This window comes from Taudactylus pleione, unplaced genomic scaffold (genome assembly GCF_031769625.1).
Source record: "Taudactylus pleione unplaced genomic scaffold, aTauple2 ptg000975l, whole genome shotgun sequence".
Taxonomy (NCBI): domain Eukaryota; kingdom Metazoa; phylum Chordata; class Amphibia; order Anura; family Myobatrachidae; genus Taudactylus; species Taudactylus pleione.
The window spans coordinates 242,748-262,638 of NW_028285376.1; the positions used below are offsets into that span (position 1 = coordinate 242,748).

Here is a 19,891-nt window from a genome sequence, read left to right on the forward strand (position 1 = left end):
CAAGAGAACAAGTTTTGGTGATACATGGATTTCCTCATGTGGTGTATAAATAGAGCATTCTACCATTCTTGTGTTCCCCAGGTGAATATCATTCCAATCATCGCTAAAGCTGACACCATTTCTAAAAGTGAGCTCCACAAGTTCAAAATCAAGATCATGAGTGAACTGGTCAGCAATGGTGTCCAGATCTACCAGTTCCCGACCGATGACGATGCTGTGGCCGAGATCAACTCTGTTATGAATGTAAGTTCAAGGAAAAAGTTCTGCAGTGATGAATATCAATCTAAAGAGATGCCAAACTGTAAATGAAAGCTGATTCAATATGAAACAGCCCTTGTAACAATAATCAACATGCAAAAAGGTGCATTCTCCTTTAGGCTAATTTCATGGCTAGGGATCTGTGGTGTGTGTTCCAGTTACAAAGTTACTTTTTCTTTATTTGTTTTTGGTTTTTTTTTTTATTTCCTCCCACCTGAAAATCAGGTCTTATAATGTCCTTAGGGTGGGGGATGTGTAGGTACATGTATGTGCAATGCATTTTCACATATGTAATGCATACAACTTCTCTATTACCATCCGCTTCCTTTTATATTCAACTCTTCTTATAGCAAGCTCCTTTTTTTTTTTTTTTTTTTTTAACTTAACCATCCTAAATCTGTAACCAGGTTAGAGTAAGTTTTCACGTGGAGATGTTTGGATAAATCATCTTTTTTAATATGTATATATCTATTTCCATTGTGCCTTCCAAATTGTATTTATATTTTGCTTTCAGTAAATCTGTCTGTATATATTTTGGATTTTATTGTATCTCCTTCCCATAAGTAAAGCACATATGCTCTATAGCACTTGTTAGTGGTGCTTTGTAGCTCTCTATTGCCCTCTAGTGCTCTAGTTTGAAATTGTTTATATAATTCCTGATTTACACATACTGTGTACTACATTGTTATTTTAGTCACTACTACAATTGTATCCTTTTATAATGTTCTGTTGTGTCAAAGGTTTCATGTAAACAATTTGGTGAAGGACATTTAGGATAATCACCCTATTGTTTTACGATTATCAGACCGCTCTATTTTTCTTGCTCCACTTGTATCCAGAACATTGGTAAATAAAACAAAACAATGACTGCAATACTTTTGTATGGAAGACAAAAACAACAAAGCAATGTTTTTGGGAAAAATGCAGATGAGAATATACAATAAAAGCACTAACCTGCAGGTGGAAAATGAATGTTGCCTGTCTTGGGTTGATGGCATCCAAATTAGCTCTGGTGATGTGTACTTTGTTTTGTTTTTTATAATAGGCTCATCTCCCATTTGCAGTAGTTGGAAGCACAGAGGAGGTAAAAGTTGGAAATAAACTGGTGAGAGCCAGACAGTACCCATGGGGAGTTGTCCAAGGTATGTTACCAATATCATGAAAAACGCTCATATTTATTGGTGTGTTGTTTCCACTGCAATGTGCCATGATGCATCACTAACCATACTGTATGTAAGCCTTACTATGTGCATTAGTCATGTAGGCACACCTTATATTATCCCTTACGACACACCATTCTATATGTGACATGTGATAATGAGAGCATTTTGTTTGAATGATAACTTCTAACATTTATTTAGGAAGTGGAAACCAGAAAAATGTATTTATTTTAAAAAAATGGATTAGGCGAAATTTTTCAGTGCAGCTTTATTAGAAAGTTGATGAGTCTGATGGAAATACTCCTTATTATAAATACAACCCACAAACCAAAGTAGAGTGACTTTAGTTAAAACCCAAGGAATACATTCATATCTAACATTGTGTTATCTGCTATTCTATAGCACATTTCTATTACAATGGAGACCTCAAACCAGTTGCCCCTCTAAGGGGCATATGTATCAAAGCTTGATGTGAGATAAAATTGTGATTATATATATATATATATATATATATAATCTCACCAACCAATCAGCTCCTAACTATCATTTTTTAAACACCGCCTGCAAAATGTAAGTTACAAACTGATTGGTTGGTCATATATATCTCAAATTTATCTCACATCAAGCTTTAATACATATGCCCCTAAAGCTTTAGGCTTCTGTGCACTTCCCACATATAGCATGTTGAAAGATTCTAGTAAAATATAATTGCATCTATGAGTTGAGGTATATTGCTTAGCACATTAATATCCTATATTTCTCTGTTCATCCACAGTTGAAAATGAGAGCCACTGTGACTTTGTAAAACTGAGGGAAATGCTGATCCGGGTTAACATGGAAGATCTGAGAGAGCAGACGCACACACGCCATTATGAGCTATACAGACGCTGCAAGCTTGAAGAGATGGGTTTCAAAGACACAGATCCCGACAACCAGCCATTCAGGTAGATCTGGGGAATGTCTCAATATTATTGGCAGCAGTTTAATATAAAGTATTCTGCTTTTAACATGTACACTACCTACACAGCTATGTGCTAACGGCTGCCTGAGAGGTTCTGCAGTAACATAACTTAATGTAAATAATAATAACTTTAGTGTAGTAATTGGTCTCCGCATCCATCTCTTCTTGTGTAGCTAAATGAAATTGGCTTGTTGTGACCAAGTGCAAGAACTGTATAGGAAATGTCTGATTACTTTATGTATTGTCAGAGAAGGACTTTGCTTGAAGCTGTACAGATACAAATTCAGTTAACCATTGCTGTTTCTGGTATTCAGTCTCCAGGAGACCTATGAAGCTAAAAGGAAAGAGTTCCTAGAGGACCTGCACCAGAAAGAGGAGGAGATGCGGCAAATGTTCGTAAATAGGGTTAAGGAGACAGAGGCCGAGCTGAAGGAGAAGGAGCGTGAGGTCAGTCATGTTCTTAGTGATCACCACACATGCAACAGTGGGCACGCTTTCTTCAGCGATTTCCTTCATAGCAGCCCTTTCTCTTAAAGCATGTAATATGACACACGTTATACAGATGTGTCCTCATACATCTAGCCTCCATACGCCACACAGCGCAACTCTGCTAGCATCGGGCATCTTTTATTGCCATGCCATGCAACTAGGATGCACCAGGAGACTGTGCTGATTACTTTGATATGTGACACTTGTATATCTGTGTCCGACTGAATCGTTATATGAAGCACAAAGGAACATGGAATGAAAAAAGCTGCCGCAGCTAGATTGTAGCACTTCGTATACAGATTCAGAGACTCAGTCGCACACAGATATACAAGTGTTGCATGTGAATTTAATCAGCAGTCTGCTGGTGCGTCCTAGTTACATCGCATTGCGACTTAGACGTATTTTTAACAAGAGAGGACGCAAAAAAGATGCCCGGCACTAGCAGAGTCTCGCGGGACCTGGTGCAATTGCAGCAAAGATGTATAAGGACACAGATGATCTGTACATAGAAAAGTCACTGTATGTAGTGTATCAAGCCTAGGATTAACTCGGAATTGCCTTGCTCCTCAGATCTATAGGATCTCACAAGCTTTTGTCTCTTCTATATACCACTTGCTTGTGACTGCAGGTATTGTGTGTGCAGGGCTGGTTCAGGAAACGTGGACACAGAAGAGGAAAATTAACCACAGATTGTTAATGAATCAGAAATGTAAAACCTTGAACACTGGTGACCTGATTAGTGTGATAGATGAGACACAGGACAGCAGAGAAGACACATTAATATAATAGTTAAGAACTCCATTTGATATACATGCCGGGCTCTATTCAAAATCTCTTGCGTGGAGGGAGTAGATGGTTGATGCCAATCTACAGCAATCTGGGGGGGGTGGTCGTTTGTACTAGGTAATGAACCGGTTTGTTCTGATGTTTACTGAGGAGTGGGTGGACAATAGACAGGTGATATTCCTCCAGCTGGGCAGTGCCACCAGATATGGCTGACTGTGCTGTCTCTAAACATCCGGGAGAACATCTCTCTGCAATCTAGATGGTGCGAGGTGCCAGCGGTGTAACGTTTTGTAGGCATTTTCTTTTATTCTGATGCATATGAACCTGGGAATAATGTTTTTCCCAATTTCCTCAGTCTTCATTTTGTTTATTACATTTTTAACAAACCTGCAACAGTTACACAGGTCTCCAGATGCTGCGATTATTGGGAGAAAATCAAATACAGCACATACATCTAAAATCTATACAAGACAACTACTGTGTTTTTTTTTTTTTTTTTAATGACATAACCTATATGTTACAGCTGCAGGAGAAGTTTGCACATCTGAAGAGGATGCACCAGGATGAGAACAGAAAGCTGGAAGAAAAGAGGAAGGAGTTGGAAGAAGATCTGAACGCCTTCAGCAGACGGAAAATGGCGGTGGAGTCCTTTCAGTCACAGTCATTCCAAGCAACTTCCCAGCAGCCCTTAAAGAAGGATAAGGACAGGAAAAAGTAAGTGGTAATCGGCCTGTCGTGTGTGTGTGTGGAATCACTGATTTCTAATACTTTACATAGCAATCACTGGGTAAAGGGCAAATCTGCATCAGACTTCCAACCATGGTGTTATGCTGGCTCCACCTTCTCCTTACTGCATTGTGATGTATGCAGCAAGATTTATCAAACCTCCTACAAAGTGGAAGTGTCGGCTGTAGATTCTAGCTATAAGTTATCTAGTAGACTGTAGAAAATGATAGCTAGAATCTGGTTGCTATGGGCAACAACGTCACCTTTTCAGAAGGCTTGCTAAATCTCAGTCATGGTCACTTATAACAGTCAGCTGAAACAGACTTTGACAGAATAGTGCAGACCGAGGACTATGCTGACACCTCCACCAGGGACAAAAAAGGTGTGGTTCCCCTCCTAGCGTTCCCCTAACACCACATGCACATAGGTGATAAGGCACAAAAAAGGATAAATCACCATAAATCAATTCCACTGGTTATGGGAAAATGTAACCATGTAGATGGATCTTGCAACCTTATATTATGTATAACGTATGAGTGTTCCTTATCCTCCAATGTTTTCAAACGTTGGTCACAACAGGTCTCACATATGGGGATATAAAAGGAATATAGACATAGTGTAGATCCAAATACAACATAATATATTTAATAATAAGTAGCACTCACAAATTACAGATAAAATGTAAGCATAATAGCATCCATTCAACATGACACAGCAGCAGCATGTACGTAATCTTCCTCCTTGGATTCCTTAGATGATATAAGGAGGGCAATAATACCTGCTCCGGATGCAGTCTAATGCCCAAAGGTAAATCAGGTACAGCCAGACCTCTGTCCGTGATGGATGTCGTCCTTAGAGCCTACTCTTAACGCGTTTCAGACCTCTTGGTCCTTCATCAGAAGCGTGTTTAAGGCTCAATAATTGTTTAATATATATAACCCTCCTAATTGTAATGCCATGGTGCTTCAATTACCGCTAATCGGCACTGATTAGTTTAGCACACGCGCAGTCACATTCATATTCCGGAAACAAGATGGCTGTGCGTTCCACTTGCCAGGAAGCGGTCATATCATGCGTTCCACAGCCTCCGTGAATCCGGAAGTAGTGGTTTTGTTATGTTCATATCCCGGAGACAAGATGGCTGTGCGTTTCACTCAACAGGAAATGGCCATATTATGTATTCCACAGCCTCCATGAATCCAGGAATCACAATTCTATTATATTTCAAAGGCCATCTAGAGTCTATTTATCTAGTTCTTCAAACATAGATCGAATACATATATTTCATAACCAGGAATACTGCACATCAAGCATTCGAAAATTGGTAGATAAAAAATCTTCATGGGTATCCACATTTCATGATCAGAATAACAATACATATATAAATTAAAAATGTCCTTATTCATCAGTCCCATCAGAAAAGTATCAATGGGTCCATTAATAATGCTCATATATGGATGGGAAAAAGGGAAAAATAAATACAAAAATTAAAAACAAATATAGCAGCATAGATAAACAAGTAGGATGGCAGATTAATATCATCAATTTAAAAAACACTTCAATTCGAAGTCCCCATTTAATCCCCTGGGTACAAGGGTTTTTAATTGATGGATCCATTTCATTTCAGATTGAGACAACCGTTTGTCTAAGTCTCTAGTACGCCACTTAGGCAAAATAACCTGTATGCCTAAAACATTTTTTATATGGCATACCTGTGAGTTATGACATTGTTTAAAATGTTTAGAGACTATATGGGTCTCTAATCCCTTACGGATATTATAGATATGTTCTGACCATCTAGTTTTTAAATTTCTACTCGTTTTGCCCACATAAAATAAGCCACATGAACATTCCAAGATATATATTGCATTTTTAGAATGGCATGTGACAAATTCATTGATAAAATATTTTGCACCATTTACTGTAAACTCTAACTTTTTTTGTGTTTGATTTTACTGTTTTGCACATCAAACAGCTTCCACAGCGATGGAAGCCCTTAGTGCTTATACTTTGTCTTAACTCCGTTTCTATACTACTTTTAACCAGTTTGTCCTTCAAGGATGGAGCCTTTCTATATATAAATTTCGGTCTCTCTGGTATTTTATCACCAATAATAGGGTCTTGTTTAAGTATATTCCAATGTTTTTTTATAACTTTTTCAATTTCTTTATAAGCGGAATTATACTGTGTAACAAAAGACCATTGAAAATTCTCTTTTGGATTATCCTTTACTTTTTCTTTGATTAGATCTGCTCTCTGGGTCGCTTCTACTTTAACTCTTGCTTTATCTAGAAGTTCCTCAGAGTAACCTTTCACTTTAAAACGTTACAGTAAATGGTGCAAAATATTTTATCAATGAATTTGTCACATGCCATTCTAAAAATGCAATATATATCTTGGAATGTTCATGTGGCTTATTTTATGTGGGCAAAACGAGTAGAAATTTAAAAACTAGATGGTCAGAACATATCTATAATATCCGTAAGGGATTAGAGACCCATATAGTCTCTAAACATTTTAAACAATGTCATAACTCACAGGTATGCCATATAAAAAATGTTTTAGGCATACAGGTTATTTTGCCTAAGTGGCTTGATGTGCAGTATTCCTGGTTATGAAATATATGTATTCGATCTATGTTTGAAGAACTAGATAAATAGACTCTAGATGGCCTTTGAAATATAATAGAATTGTGATTCCTGGATTCATGGAGGCTGTGGAATACATAATATGGCCATTTCCTGTTGAGTGAAACGCACAGCCATCTTGTCTCCGGGATATGAACATAACAAAACCACTACTTCCGGATTCACGGAGGCTGTGGAACGCATGATATGACCGTTTCCTGGCAAGTGGAACGCACAGCCATCTTGTTTCCGGAATATGAATGTGACTGCGCGTGTGCTAAACTAATCAGTGCCGATTAGCGGTAATTGAAGCACCATGGCATTACAATTAGGAGGGTTATATATATTAAACAATTATTGAGCCTTAAACACGCTTCTGATGAAGGACCAAGAGGTCTGAAACGCGTTAAGCGTAGGCTCTAAGGACGACATCCATCACGGACAGAGGTCTGGCTGTACCTGATTTACCTTTGGGCATTAGACTGCATCCGGAGCAGGTATTATTGCCCTCCTTATATCATCTAAGGAATCCAAGGAGGAAGATTACGTACATGCTGCTGCTGTGTCATGTTGAATGGATGCTATTATGCTTACATTTTATCTGTAATTTGTGAGTGCTACTTATTATTAAATATATTATGTTGTATTTGGATCTACACTATGTCTATATTCCTTTTATATCCCCATATGTGAGACCTGTTGTGACCAACGTTTGAAAACATTGGAGGATAAGGAACACTCATACTTTATACATAATATAAGGTTGCAAGATCCATCTACATGGTTACATTTTCCCATAACCAGTGGAATTGATTTATGGTGATTTATCCTTTTTTGTGCCTTATCACCTATGTGCATGTGGTGTTAGGGGAGCGCTAGGAGGGGAACCACACCTTTTTTTGTGCATGATTTGTTGAGTAGTGGGTGTTTACTCTATTGTGTTTTCATCCTTGCTGCACCCCTGATTTTATCGCGCACTCAATATCAATATTATTCTTATATTATAACTCCACCAGGGAAACAGGAGTCTGAGAATCCACTAGTGATTCTTGGCTTTATTACTAAAGGTACAACTTACCCGGCAAAATAATTGTTACTTGTTTTGTTAAGAAGTGGAATAGTCTTAAGTTCTTGCTATAATAATGTTTTCAGTGTAAGGGCTCAACTGAATAAGGCGCAACTGTTGTGCTCGCGAGTAATATGTGGCTATATGCCGCACTTACTGTACTTTGATAAGCAGTCAGCCATAATCTATAACCAGTTAATGTAATAATCATCTGCTACTAATATTTTTATAGTTTTAAAGGGCTATTCATTTTATCTAGAACTAATATATATCGGATAGTAAGCGCTGGGGTTCAGTGGTGGCTGATATGTATTATCACCAGACGTCTAATTAGTGCAACGTGTTTTCTTCATGCATTTAAATATGTTGCATTGTTAAAGATTATATTGGAAATATTTACATATTGAACCCAGTAATAAGACTTGTCACTCGGCCATGGTGCTCTGTATAAGGCCACAGGACTATGACTGAGTGGAGAACGCAGTTAAGTTATACATAACAATACGCTTGTGAATGCACCTGTGTTCATTTAATTCATGCTGGTCATATTGTGGGAAGTATTTGTTTATCCTGCATAGATTAATGTTAATGGTGAATTTGCATGGTTTAAACTCTGCACCCAATTTCCTGACTGGCTATTTCTGTGCGCGGAATACCTGTGAGTTCCTTCCTGTTCCTGAGAGGGCTAGTATTGGTTTCATCCATCTTCTGCTGCTCCTACTCTGCTGACCTAGATCTGAGGTTGTCAGCGCTAATGTACAGGAAGTTCTCGATCCCTTGGTGACGGCGGTTATACAGTGTAAGAGACGCTGCTCTCCTAAGCACGGTCACACCAAACACACGTGTATTATTTATCAAGTAATACTTAAGCAGCAGTTTCCTATGATGTGTATATGAGGATAGGTACACTGGTGGTGTGTACTGTGCCATTAGAACTCACTGCTTTATCTAATGGTGCATACACACGGTCAGATCAGATAACGATATCGTTGTCTGATTGTCCTGCATGTACTGGATGATCGATATAGATCATCCAGCACACCACCACCACCACCCCTAAGGGTCCTTATAGTAACCTGGTCGATATCGACCAGGTTGGACTTTATGCACGGGCAATGGTCGTTACCGTTGTCGGCCATCCGAGCCCGCGCATTGTCCGTCGTTTGGGGTTTGGAAGGCGCGAAAAAATGGACAATATAAACGATATTGTTTATATCGTCCTGCTAAATCTGACCGTGTGTATGCACCATTAGACGTGAGTAACATGCTTATTGAGAAAAGTCCCTTGTGCATGTGAGTTAGTGAGAACACGGATGTTCGCTGCTGCTTGTGACTGCACGATTCTCAAAATATTCATGAGCCCACAGACAAGCTGCTTCCTCTTCTACAATCTGAATACAGTGCTGACAGCTATGTAGGTGCATGTGGTGAATGGGGGAAGGGATGGTCTGTCTGTATAGAGCGAATGGTATAAACAAACATATGGATGAATGTACATTAGGCACAATGCTCTGCAGCTCAGCCCTCTGTAATGGGCCTGACCGGCTGTGGTCATTTAATAAATGTTGAGGAAGCAGAAAGTGGATTTAAATTATTTTCAAAAATGCGGTCATTTAACCCCATCTGCTATATAAATAAAATGGCACCACGCCTGCATCCTGTTCATAACTAAATGAGGTTAATGATTTGCTTTGTGTTAATAGAGTTACATTACTTTCACTTTCTCCTCAACCTATTTTATAGAATCCCCACAGATAATAGAATGTTTCCTTTTTAAAGGGGAATTCCATTTTTACATGAATAAAAAAAAAAAAACTGAAGTGAAAATTCCTTTTAACTGTGTAATTCTAGACTCCATTACATCATTTATTTCTGTTTTACGTCTGACATCTCTGCAATGGCCATTGATTTCTGCCTTTTGTTCTGTGATCAGTAATGTAGTATAGCATTGCATTGCTTGCCTTTTTCCGCACACGCTAACGTTCTCTGCTCCGTTACTTCTATACTGACAGGGGAGGAGTATTTCTTACTGTAACCAGTCACATAGGGGTAATGAAGAGGCTGCATGCAATGCTTTCTGAGTGTTACCATTATTTGCTATGTGTCACCATGGGAGTAATGGAGCTGACACCACCCTTATGAGTTTGTTTGAATCTCTGCTACTTTGGCAACTTTGAGTGCAATCCTATATGAGTGTGTACAACTAACAGCTGTAAGTAGTACATAGTATTCAGACAAGAATGATGAAGGCAATGTTAGACGCTCCATCGCGTGCCGTAACTGTAAGGTTATATTCTGATTAACAATCCTAGAAACCATGTTAGGGTAAAGACATGGTAAAATTGGGGAATGGTTGTCGCACAATATGTGACATTTATCATTTATATTTTTCTTCCATGTAACCACTGAGACACACACACACTCCTAATAATCTGCCTAATTTATACCATCTATATTTTCAGCTTGTGAGAGCTAGGAAAGTTTTACTTCATGGGAATTTTCTGTGATAAAACTGCACCTAGAAATGCATTTTCCCAAAGGTACAAACTGTATCCCATTGAAATGATAGGATGAGGCCCGTTCTCTGCCACTTCAGAAGTGCTTGTGCAGGGAGAAAAGGGCTGTGCCCCCCTAAATGCACCCCCTCCGCTCCATTATCTGATGTCATTAATCAGGAAAAGCAGGAACCATCATACGCCTAATCTGCACTCTGCAAGCAATCCAACCAACTCTTCATAATCCTTCATCTTGCCAACAAAATGTATACCCATGCCCAAAATGGGTGCGTATGCACATGACATCAGAAACTATATGCACGCTGCGTTTAAGCACAGTCAGAAATGGGCGTTATTGTGTGGTGAGCAGCCTGGGGTAAGGCTATAGATAACCGCTCTTGTAAACCAATAAGTGAGACAAGGAACCTCCTATCGACACCAGATTGCACTAGAGATGTCCAATTAGCAGTGATCTATTTTAGTTTGTTTTACGTTAACTGTTGAACATTTTTGTTTTATAAATATATATATCCGCTTTATTTTATTTTTATTTTCTTTTTTCAGTTAAGATGCACAGACTTACATGTCAAGAGGGGACTTACAGGTTCATGTCATTTAATTGCATGAATTCTCACCATGCCATCCTTCTCTCCTAACATTATGTGAGTGGACCAAAGCAAAACCTGGATACTACAACGTTTACAACATAACCAGTTATATTAATATGTGCAGGTATAATGTCAGTCTCATTCATTCTATAAGCTTGAAGCTTTCAAATGATCTATGCAATACCAAATGTATATTTAATGTTCTTACAAATATTGCATTTAATATGTGCATATAACGTATCTGAGACAGCCGTGTTATGTTGCTATATTAGTTACTGACTGATGGGGATAATATTGATAATGAATTTGCTTTTTTATTGCTGTTTTGAAAATGAAGTCTGGAATGAAGATAACACTTGAGTACTAATACAGAAGTTCCAGTATTATTGAATTTACCAGGAGTATAATGCACAATAAGTAATGGTCTGTTTCAAGTCTTCCTATTTCCAACTATATTTTATATATTAATTAATTTAGCAAAAAAAAACACATCTAGCCTTAATTATTATTCCTTAATTGCAATAGTAAAAATAAGTTTGAAAATAAATGGAACAGACTATTTCTGGTGAAATGTCACATTGAAAGATATTCAAATAGTGAATATTGTTGTTCATTGATGTTAAAATATAATTGTTTGCCATGAAAAGGCCAGTGATCTGCATTAATCCATTTCTTATTTAGTATGTTATGCTGTTTTTAAAACTTTTGGTAGACTTTTTTTTTTAAAGGAGGTAAAGTTTAGCTCCCCCTATAGGGTGAAAGATCACCTATACCCAGGGAGCCCTTTACTAGAGCCCTGGAAGTTACTCCATGCAGTAATTTTTCCAGAGTCACCAAAGCTCTGGCCAAAAAATAGGACTGTATGATGCTGCCGAGGGAGTGTGAGCAGAACGACCAATCAGAAGCCGCAATCAGAGATTGGACCTTCTGCCAGCACCTGCCATCCGCCACAGACATTTTAAAGCGGAGAACTCAAATGTTTGACCACTTAGGTTGTAGTGCAACTTTGAAATAGCTTAATGTAACCAAAAAAAATTTTGTTTCTCTTTAGTGTATTTTGAAGAATTCTAGTACACATGACAATCTGCTAAAATGTTTTCTAATATCTAAATTTAATGTGTAGAGAACGGTTAAGATATATATATATATATCTTATTTTTTTTGTTCTTGGTATGTAATACGTCACTTGTTTAATATTTAAGCTCCTTATGAATAAAAATCATGTAGTACAAAATATACTTTAAATTTATATATATTTTTGGTCAACAAATATATTGGTTTATAATCTACATATTTCAAGAGTTTTTTTTTTTACCGATTTTGCCGTGGGGCAGGTCACCTAAAAGTATGTACCTAGTTATCATTTTAATTAAGCAATTTGTATAATTTCACTTTTGGAACCCAGTTTACACTCCAATGTAATTTTAGGTTGTTTGTGAACGTATTTGCATATAGTTCTCTTGATGACAATGTTTTATTTACTGCTATTATTTTATGATATACTCCTATGTAAATATGTACAAGGAAAACAACTACACTTTGTTTTCCCTCATTTGTTTATTTACCCTCTACAAAGGGCATTTCATGGGGGAGCATTCACCTAAAACGAGGTGAAGGGAATTAGAATATGGGATATAAGTTAACATTAGTTGATGGTTTCAGTTTTAAGAGTGTGAACACTTGACCTCTTATTTTTGAGAGGATTAGATTTGTGCACATAATATATGATGTGTCGTTAGTAGACATTCATTGTGCTGAGATAAATCATGTTGTTCCTGTAACACAATGTATCATGCTCTCAGGCAGGCCCTAGGCCACCCTAATGTCAGTTGTATGACATATCTAGTCCTCAGGCATCCAGGTGAACCTACAACCTCACTATGCCTTTCCTTAGCAAATGTATCCAGCAGCTGTGGGATTTTGGCAATTTAGCCACTAGATTTAAAGTGTCAATTTTAGGTTTTTTTTGGCCTTTAATATATTGCCACTTTAAATTTAGCGTCTGTGCAACGTGCAGGCTATTACATTTACCGGTTTATATTAAGGAAGTTCTTTTTAATCTATCATCTTTTTCAAATGTATTAAAAGTAAGCATATTATTCATTTATACCTCATTGTAAGGAATCCTAGTAACTCACCAGTTAGGTAATAATACCAAAAAGCAAGCTGCTGTGCCCATATGAAATACAGCATCTCCATTGCAGCCAGTATCTCTGCCTGAGGTAAATGGCAGCCATTTGGGGCAGAAATGCAGGCTCACTAGTGAACAGTTGCAGGTGTAATTTAAAGTTGTATAGTGATCCTCGATGAACACCATCAGGTCTGCGCACTAGTACAGTCGAAATACATAATTCAATGGTGGACACTGTACCGATGTTTGCACAGTTTGGCGATTATTTGCTACTGCGCATGCACAAAAAGTCCTGAAATCCCCTATGGTGCATGTGTCACACAGTTGTACGGCTGTGTGCGCAATAGTCTCGCAAGTAGTAGTATTGCTTAGCTGTTTCTATCGTCTTTCCTGGGATGTGGCCTGAGGTGAACGCAAAAAAATGCCCATCCGCGGGCATGTTCGTGGCAGTATTCCCAAAAGCAACTACAAGAAGCCATGTTTAGCCAGAGTTCAGAAGGAGACACTGTGCCAGCCATAGGCTAGTACAAAAGTCTATGGCAGACGCAGTCGTGCGCCAATGGGGTAGCATTTGGAACCACTGGTCAATTTGCACTGTGTGGTGCACACTAATATGCGAGGGGAAGGCTGAAACTAGCATTTGCATATTACTATTACTACGGCATTGGCGCCTACCTTTTGAATCGGGCCAAAAATATGCCAGTCCAAGTGATCCAGCTATGCTCGGTCAGGCATATCTACCATACTTGCCAGCCACAGGGGATTTTATATATATTATATTATTTATTCATTTAAAATATATTTACAATGTCTCTAGTGGTCATAGATGTACCCGCTTTCACCATAAGCTGCCAATTTTCATTAAATTACAAACACATTTACTTTATTTTAGTAGAAGGATGGAAAATGAATACAATAAGGCTTATTGCAGCCCATACTTAAAATGTACTTTTGCTTGAGATACGCTACATAAGACCATGTCAGTGATTATTACAGCCATTGAGCAGGACCCACTGGATCAGAGTAGGAGATTCTATATTGGATTTAGAAAAGCACATGGGGGAGGGGGCTTACTTACCACAACAAGCATTTATTTTTTTTCCTTTAAAAAATAGAAGCAATGGATGCGCTTACATGGATGATGTCCATGTCGGCGGTCCATGCAGCCAGTGTATGGGTGATCGGCGGGTCACCCGTACACACAGCTAGACATACAGATATATCTGCATCTGCTGTGCTGAACAGCCAGCCCGGTATGTCTGAATGTCCTCTTTCATACATATTGGGTGTACACGCGCTGATCTGCTCATTCTTCGTTCAAACGCGATATTTACAAGTGTGTACCCAGCTTAATCAAGCCACAGTGAGATACAGCTACAAATAGACATAACTGGTCAGATATGGATTTCTATAATAATTACAAGGAATCAAAGAGAAGTTTAAGTTGATAAAGTCCGGGATGTAATTACAGCGCTCAATATGGTTCTCTGAGAAGTGGTTTAATATCGGAGGTAAGTTAAACTGGGTACACACTATGTGATCCATCTTACGAAATATATTAGTGTGTATACCCGATAATCGTCCTCTGTTGTGCTGAACATCGCCATGCTGGTAAATTCAGCATGGAACGACATCATGCCATTGTACACCGGATCGCGCAATGTGTACAGACTGCGCAATGTGTCGTCCCATCGGCTGACTACACACACCGATAGTGTGTATCCAGCTTTAGTGTTCAGTTGACATGTACATAACTTAATTTAGTATTGCCTAGATTTCCTGTAATTGCCTCAAGTCTGTCTGTTGGATATCCTTGTCTGACTCTCCAAACATGAAATAATTTAATAAGAGGCTCTCACTACACAGTTGCATCAGTTACTCCGAAAGATTAATGTAACATAGAAGTTGCATTTGAAAATGTAGAAGGAATTCTGATCTGTAAATGAGTTGGCTGCTTAATGAATGTTGCGGTTTATCCAGTTCTACATTTTAGACTAATACCCCAAACTTTCAGCTCCCCCCCCCCCCCCTTTATATAGATAAAAATAAAAGTGAGCTTTGCGGAATATAAGGTATTCATTAGGTCCATATTAATAGAGAATGAATTCTATCATAGCGCGCACACAGTGTAAAACACACTGGACTGTCTTCATATACTAGTATGTGTTTTTGCAAACTAAAGTTATTTAATAGAACAAAAATCCCCTAACAATCCAAATTGTTCTTCAAACACAAAATGTTTAGTCAGTATCTGTTTCAGTGACCAGTGAGATGCCTAATGCAGGGAGATGAATCTGCTGTACTGTCTCCTGCACATGGTACTTCTATTACAATGGGTTAATTCCGTCACTGATGTTATGGTGTGTAAATCATTCCTTTTTTTGTATAAAGTAACTTTTTTTTTCTAAATAACTTGTATTACTATGAATTATAATGCTATGACTGTAACTTTATATGGCCAAACTAAATACCGTGTATGAAAGTACATAATGAATTTTCTTTCTGTTCATTATGACATTGATTTTATATATTTTTTTTTTTCTTTAATTGGTTTTAGCCCTTTTTTCACTTTGTATTTTGTTTATTAAATTCCACTTTTATTTTACATTGTGTTTTGTGTTTTATTTACATTGTAATTCATTTAGATGTTCGTTGCTAGAAGCGGTTTTACAACAAGGCATAACATGTTTAATTCCTTCAAGACCAGAGCTAATTTCCAAGGACCATTTTCGTGGTACGGTGCTGCATTCATTCAGCTAGGATTGGCTCATTTTACCCAGGCAAACCCTTTAATTTTTAAGTTGTGAACATCTGCTTTTATGTCCATTAGAAGGGAAAGAAAATAAGTTTTACCATGGTTACTTATATTTTCATTACAATCCCTGAAATGCATTCGGCTAGAAGAGAACAAATATGTACTGCTATGTAGGTTGTAAGTAGTTATACGGGCTGATTTGGTTGTTTAGCGCGCCCCCTGCTGGGAGTCTATACAACTAGGCACCCGGCGGAGCAATTCAATTGTTTCCTGTATGGACGCCTAAAGCTGCGGAGGGGACACCTTTCTTCTTGCAGCCACTTGAGATGCGGGAAGAATTGTGTGCAAAGTACATTTTTGGGCACCCAAACAGGAACTTCAGAAGGCTTTAGCTGCTTTCGCGGCTAAACCCTGTTCTCTTGGGCACATTTAAATACGAATGGGGGTCTAATTGGAGCAACAATTGAATTGTTCTCAAACAACCATTTAGTTTAGACTCCCAGCAGGGGGTATGCTAAACATTTGAATAGCCCCCATCAAGTCTATTCTTTATCTTTTACTTTTTAACCAGGAAGCGAACTTTTAGGACAAACATGAGACTCAAATAGTTCCTCCATGCAAGATACTACATTCCATTATTGTCTTCAGACATAGAGTAGTAATGCCTGGTATGGGGTAGCTGATTTAGGATAGTAGCCTATTCATGCTAGATAATTTCCATTTTATCAATTTTGTATTGAACACACATTGCTAGATCTACACAGAATTCTAATAAGCTGCATCATATTAAAAAGAAAAAGTATAATTTTGAAACATTGCAGATGCCATTTCTGCCTAAAACAAGATGGTCAGTTGGAGCAAGCTCTCCATAGAGCAGTTATAGGCAATAGTTTATAAATGCCTATTCAATGGGACATCTGATTTATAAGGAAACCTCACAATAATAGTATGACGTCTAAGAAGGAGCATTGGACAGAGATGGAAGCTGATAGGTTGCTTTGGGCAACTTCTCCACTTATTTATCTTAAAGGCTTCATACAACTCCCCCTAATGTACACAAACTGTAGTTTATGGCCAGAGGCAGATTGGAAAAATTGTGAAAATGGTCTCAACTCAAAAAATATAAAATGTTTCCTCTGCCCAAGTACCCATAATCGAGAGCATCCTAATGACATACACATTACACAGAGTATTCTAATGACACCATACGATACACAGAGAGCATCTCTGTGAGTGCCATACAATACAAGAAGCATTTCATGAACACCATACAATACAGACCACATCTAGTGCCACAAACTATATACATACCATGCTAAGGCTTGTCCTATTATTCAGAGAGAATCCTAATAACCACCTCCATAAAATCTCAAGACCAATTGTAGTAACTGCCATACAATACAGAACATATCCAAGAGATTGTCATACAATACAGAGGGCATCCTAATGACCACCATACAATACAGAGAGCATGTTAGTGACAACCTTACAATACAGAGATCGCTTAAACTGGAGTAACTGCATGTATTTGTTAAGCACATAATGTCAGAAAGGAAGTTTATATATCGCTCTCCAATAATAAAAACTATTTAACTAGTGACTGAAAGGTGTTACCAGATGTATCATTATGGGACTAAACTCTGACATATCACAAGCAGCAATACAGAAGTGTATAATTGCATAAATGGAAATAAACAGCTATAGAGAAGAAATTACACTTTGCCAGTTCTTTAACTCTGATGTAGTAATCCTTTAAAGAGGGATAAAACACATACATTTTTCACTTCATGTCCTCTTGTGCAAGTACCATTTTAGTGAGGTAGCTAATTGCTGGTAAAGCTATTGGAGAAGTAATTTAAATGTTAGAACTCATCCTATTATTGCATGAATAATTATATATGGCTACATGGGACAAATCACACTAGACTAAAATAATATTTACTGAGCATATAGTGCCAGTTAGACTATTGATTGGTTTTGTAATAACAAATCTGTTTACCATCTACAACATTATTTTACAAACTCTGTCATACATTTGAAAGGGGTGCCGTAGTCCTTATGTATCAATGGGTCCTTACAGTTATGGATCATATAAAGAAGCACATGGAGCTAGATTAACAACACCAGTCTAACATTGACTGGATAATTAACATAGATAAATATAGGATATTACATCAACAATTTATCATACTGGCATTTTAGTCAGCCTTGACATTAAAAGTGCCTGCCTAATATTGTGTAGGTACCCATCATGCTGCCAGAACAGCTCTAACCTGTCAAGACGTTAACTCCACAAGACCTCTGAAGGTGTCCTGTGGTATCTGGCACAAAGATGTTCACAGCTTACAGGACTTAAAGGATCTGCTGCTCAGTGGGGCCTCCATTGTTTGGACTTCTTTTTCCAGCACATACCACAGATGCTCAATCTGTTTGATGACTTGACCTCCAAATTCCCAAGATAACACCTTGAACTCTGTCCAAACCATGCCATTGTAAGAGACAATCAATGTTATTCACTTCCCCTATAAGTGGTTTTAATGTTATGGCTGATTGGGGTGTGTAATATATGAATAAGGTATTACATACAGTCAACATATAAGAACAGACAATACAGGAGGTACCATAACCATTTTCTTTTCATTGCAACAGTTAAGAGCAAACGTGACATATAATATACTGTAGCAGTTTTATCTTGATACCAAGACTATGCAGAATTTTTAAAAGAACCACAACTTTATTTAAATAAACTTAAGGGAATAAAGAATACTTATTGTTTTATAATGAACAGGAGTTCACCATAAAGGTTTTAATTCATCAATTCTTTGTCATACTCTGACATCAGTACATCACATTTTGTTTAGTTTTCACCTTTTTATATTTATGTTAATTTCACCAATACAGCTGGAAATGTATAAATACATTTTATTAATAATAATTATATTCAACTTACAGATTTTCCAGGGAGGGTTATTAGTGAGTGCCCCATATAAAAATACTTTGACCTTTTTATCATTTGTTGTACAATACAGAGAGCACCATAGTGACAGTGTCACAATATAGAGCATCCTTGTTGCATATCCACACATAATCTTACCTGTCCAAGGTACCAGAAACCAGTTTTTTCATTCTTCAACTACTTCTCCTGTCCACCTTCTCCCCCATTAAAATAGATTGATTTGCAGGTCCACCATTCATGCCAAGAGGTCCAGTCATATAATCAGAACTGAGAGCTTGTGCAATGGAGCCACTTTCCTTCTCTTTCCCATATTCTTCCTCTTTCCTTCATTCTCCTCCATTTTCCTCCCACATCCAGCTTTGTCCTCCATGGGGGTTAATTGATTGGCCAAAGGCATAAAGAAGGTGGCTTGTCTCTGGAGAGGTCCAAGAACATTGTTGGACTGACTGGGTCACCAAGATGTGTTCGGGTAGAGTACAGTGGTGTTAAAATGTTTTTTGGGGTAAACGTAATAGGCTGCAGCTTTGAGACATCGGCGAGTCTTGTACCAGAATGCCTGATGTTTTAAAGTAACAGTATTTTAGTAGGCAAAACCAGGTTGATTTTGCCTACTAAAAGGCTGCTACTTTTAAACACTGCGCAGTCTTGCACGGGCCTCGCCGATCTCTCAAATCTGCAGCATATTATGTTTACCCCTTTTTGTCTCCTTCCTGATTTCTTCTATTTCTAAAGCTACAACTCTCCCTAATCTGCATAGTGTCTCTTTAAGGGAAGGCTCGGGTTGGAAGTGCAAAATCAATTGATGTTGCCACAAGGGCAGCATTAAGGGCCCAGTATTTCTTCAGCTTGGGTAGCTAAAGGAATGGAAAATTG

General features: G+C 38.0%; 1 protein-coding gene across 4 annotated transcripts in view; it reads left to right on the plus strand.

The window, feature by feature from the left end:
* Nucleotides 1–19,891, plus strand: part of SEPTIN8 (septin 8) — a 117,758-nt gene that overhangs the window by 67,502 nt on the left and 30,365 nt on the right. For 2 of the 4 annotated variants that reach the window (XM_088460703.1, XM_088460702.1), the window contains exons 5-9: nucleotides 82–243; nucleotides 1,304–1,400; nucleotides 2,194–2,362; nucleotides 2,694–2,826; nucleotides 4,178–4,368. In XM_088460703.1, the coding sequence (XP_088316829.1) occupies nucleotides 82–243; nucleotides 1,304–1,400; nucleotides 2,194–2,362; nucleotides 2,694–2,826; nucleotides 4,178–4,368 (752 nt within the window). Of the gene's footprint in view, nucleotides 1–81; nucleotides 244–1,303; nucleotides 1,401–2,193; nucleotides 2,363–2,693; nucleotides 2,827–4,177; nucleotides 4,373–11,132; nucleotides 15,913–19,891 lie in introns of those variants that run through there. The other 2 variants (XM_088460704.1, XM_088460705.1) reach the window with 2 other exon arrangements.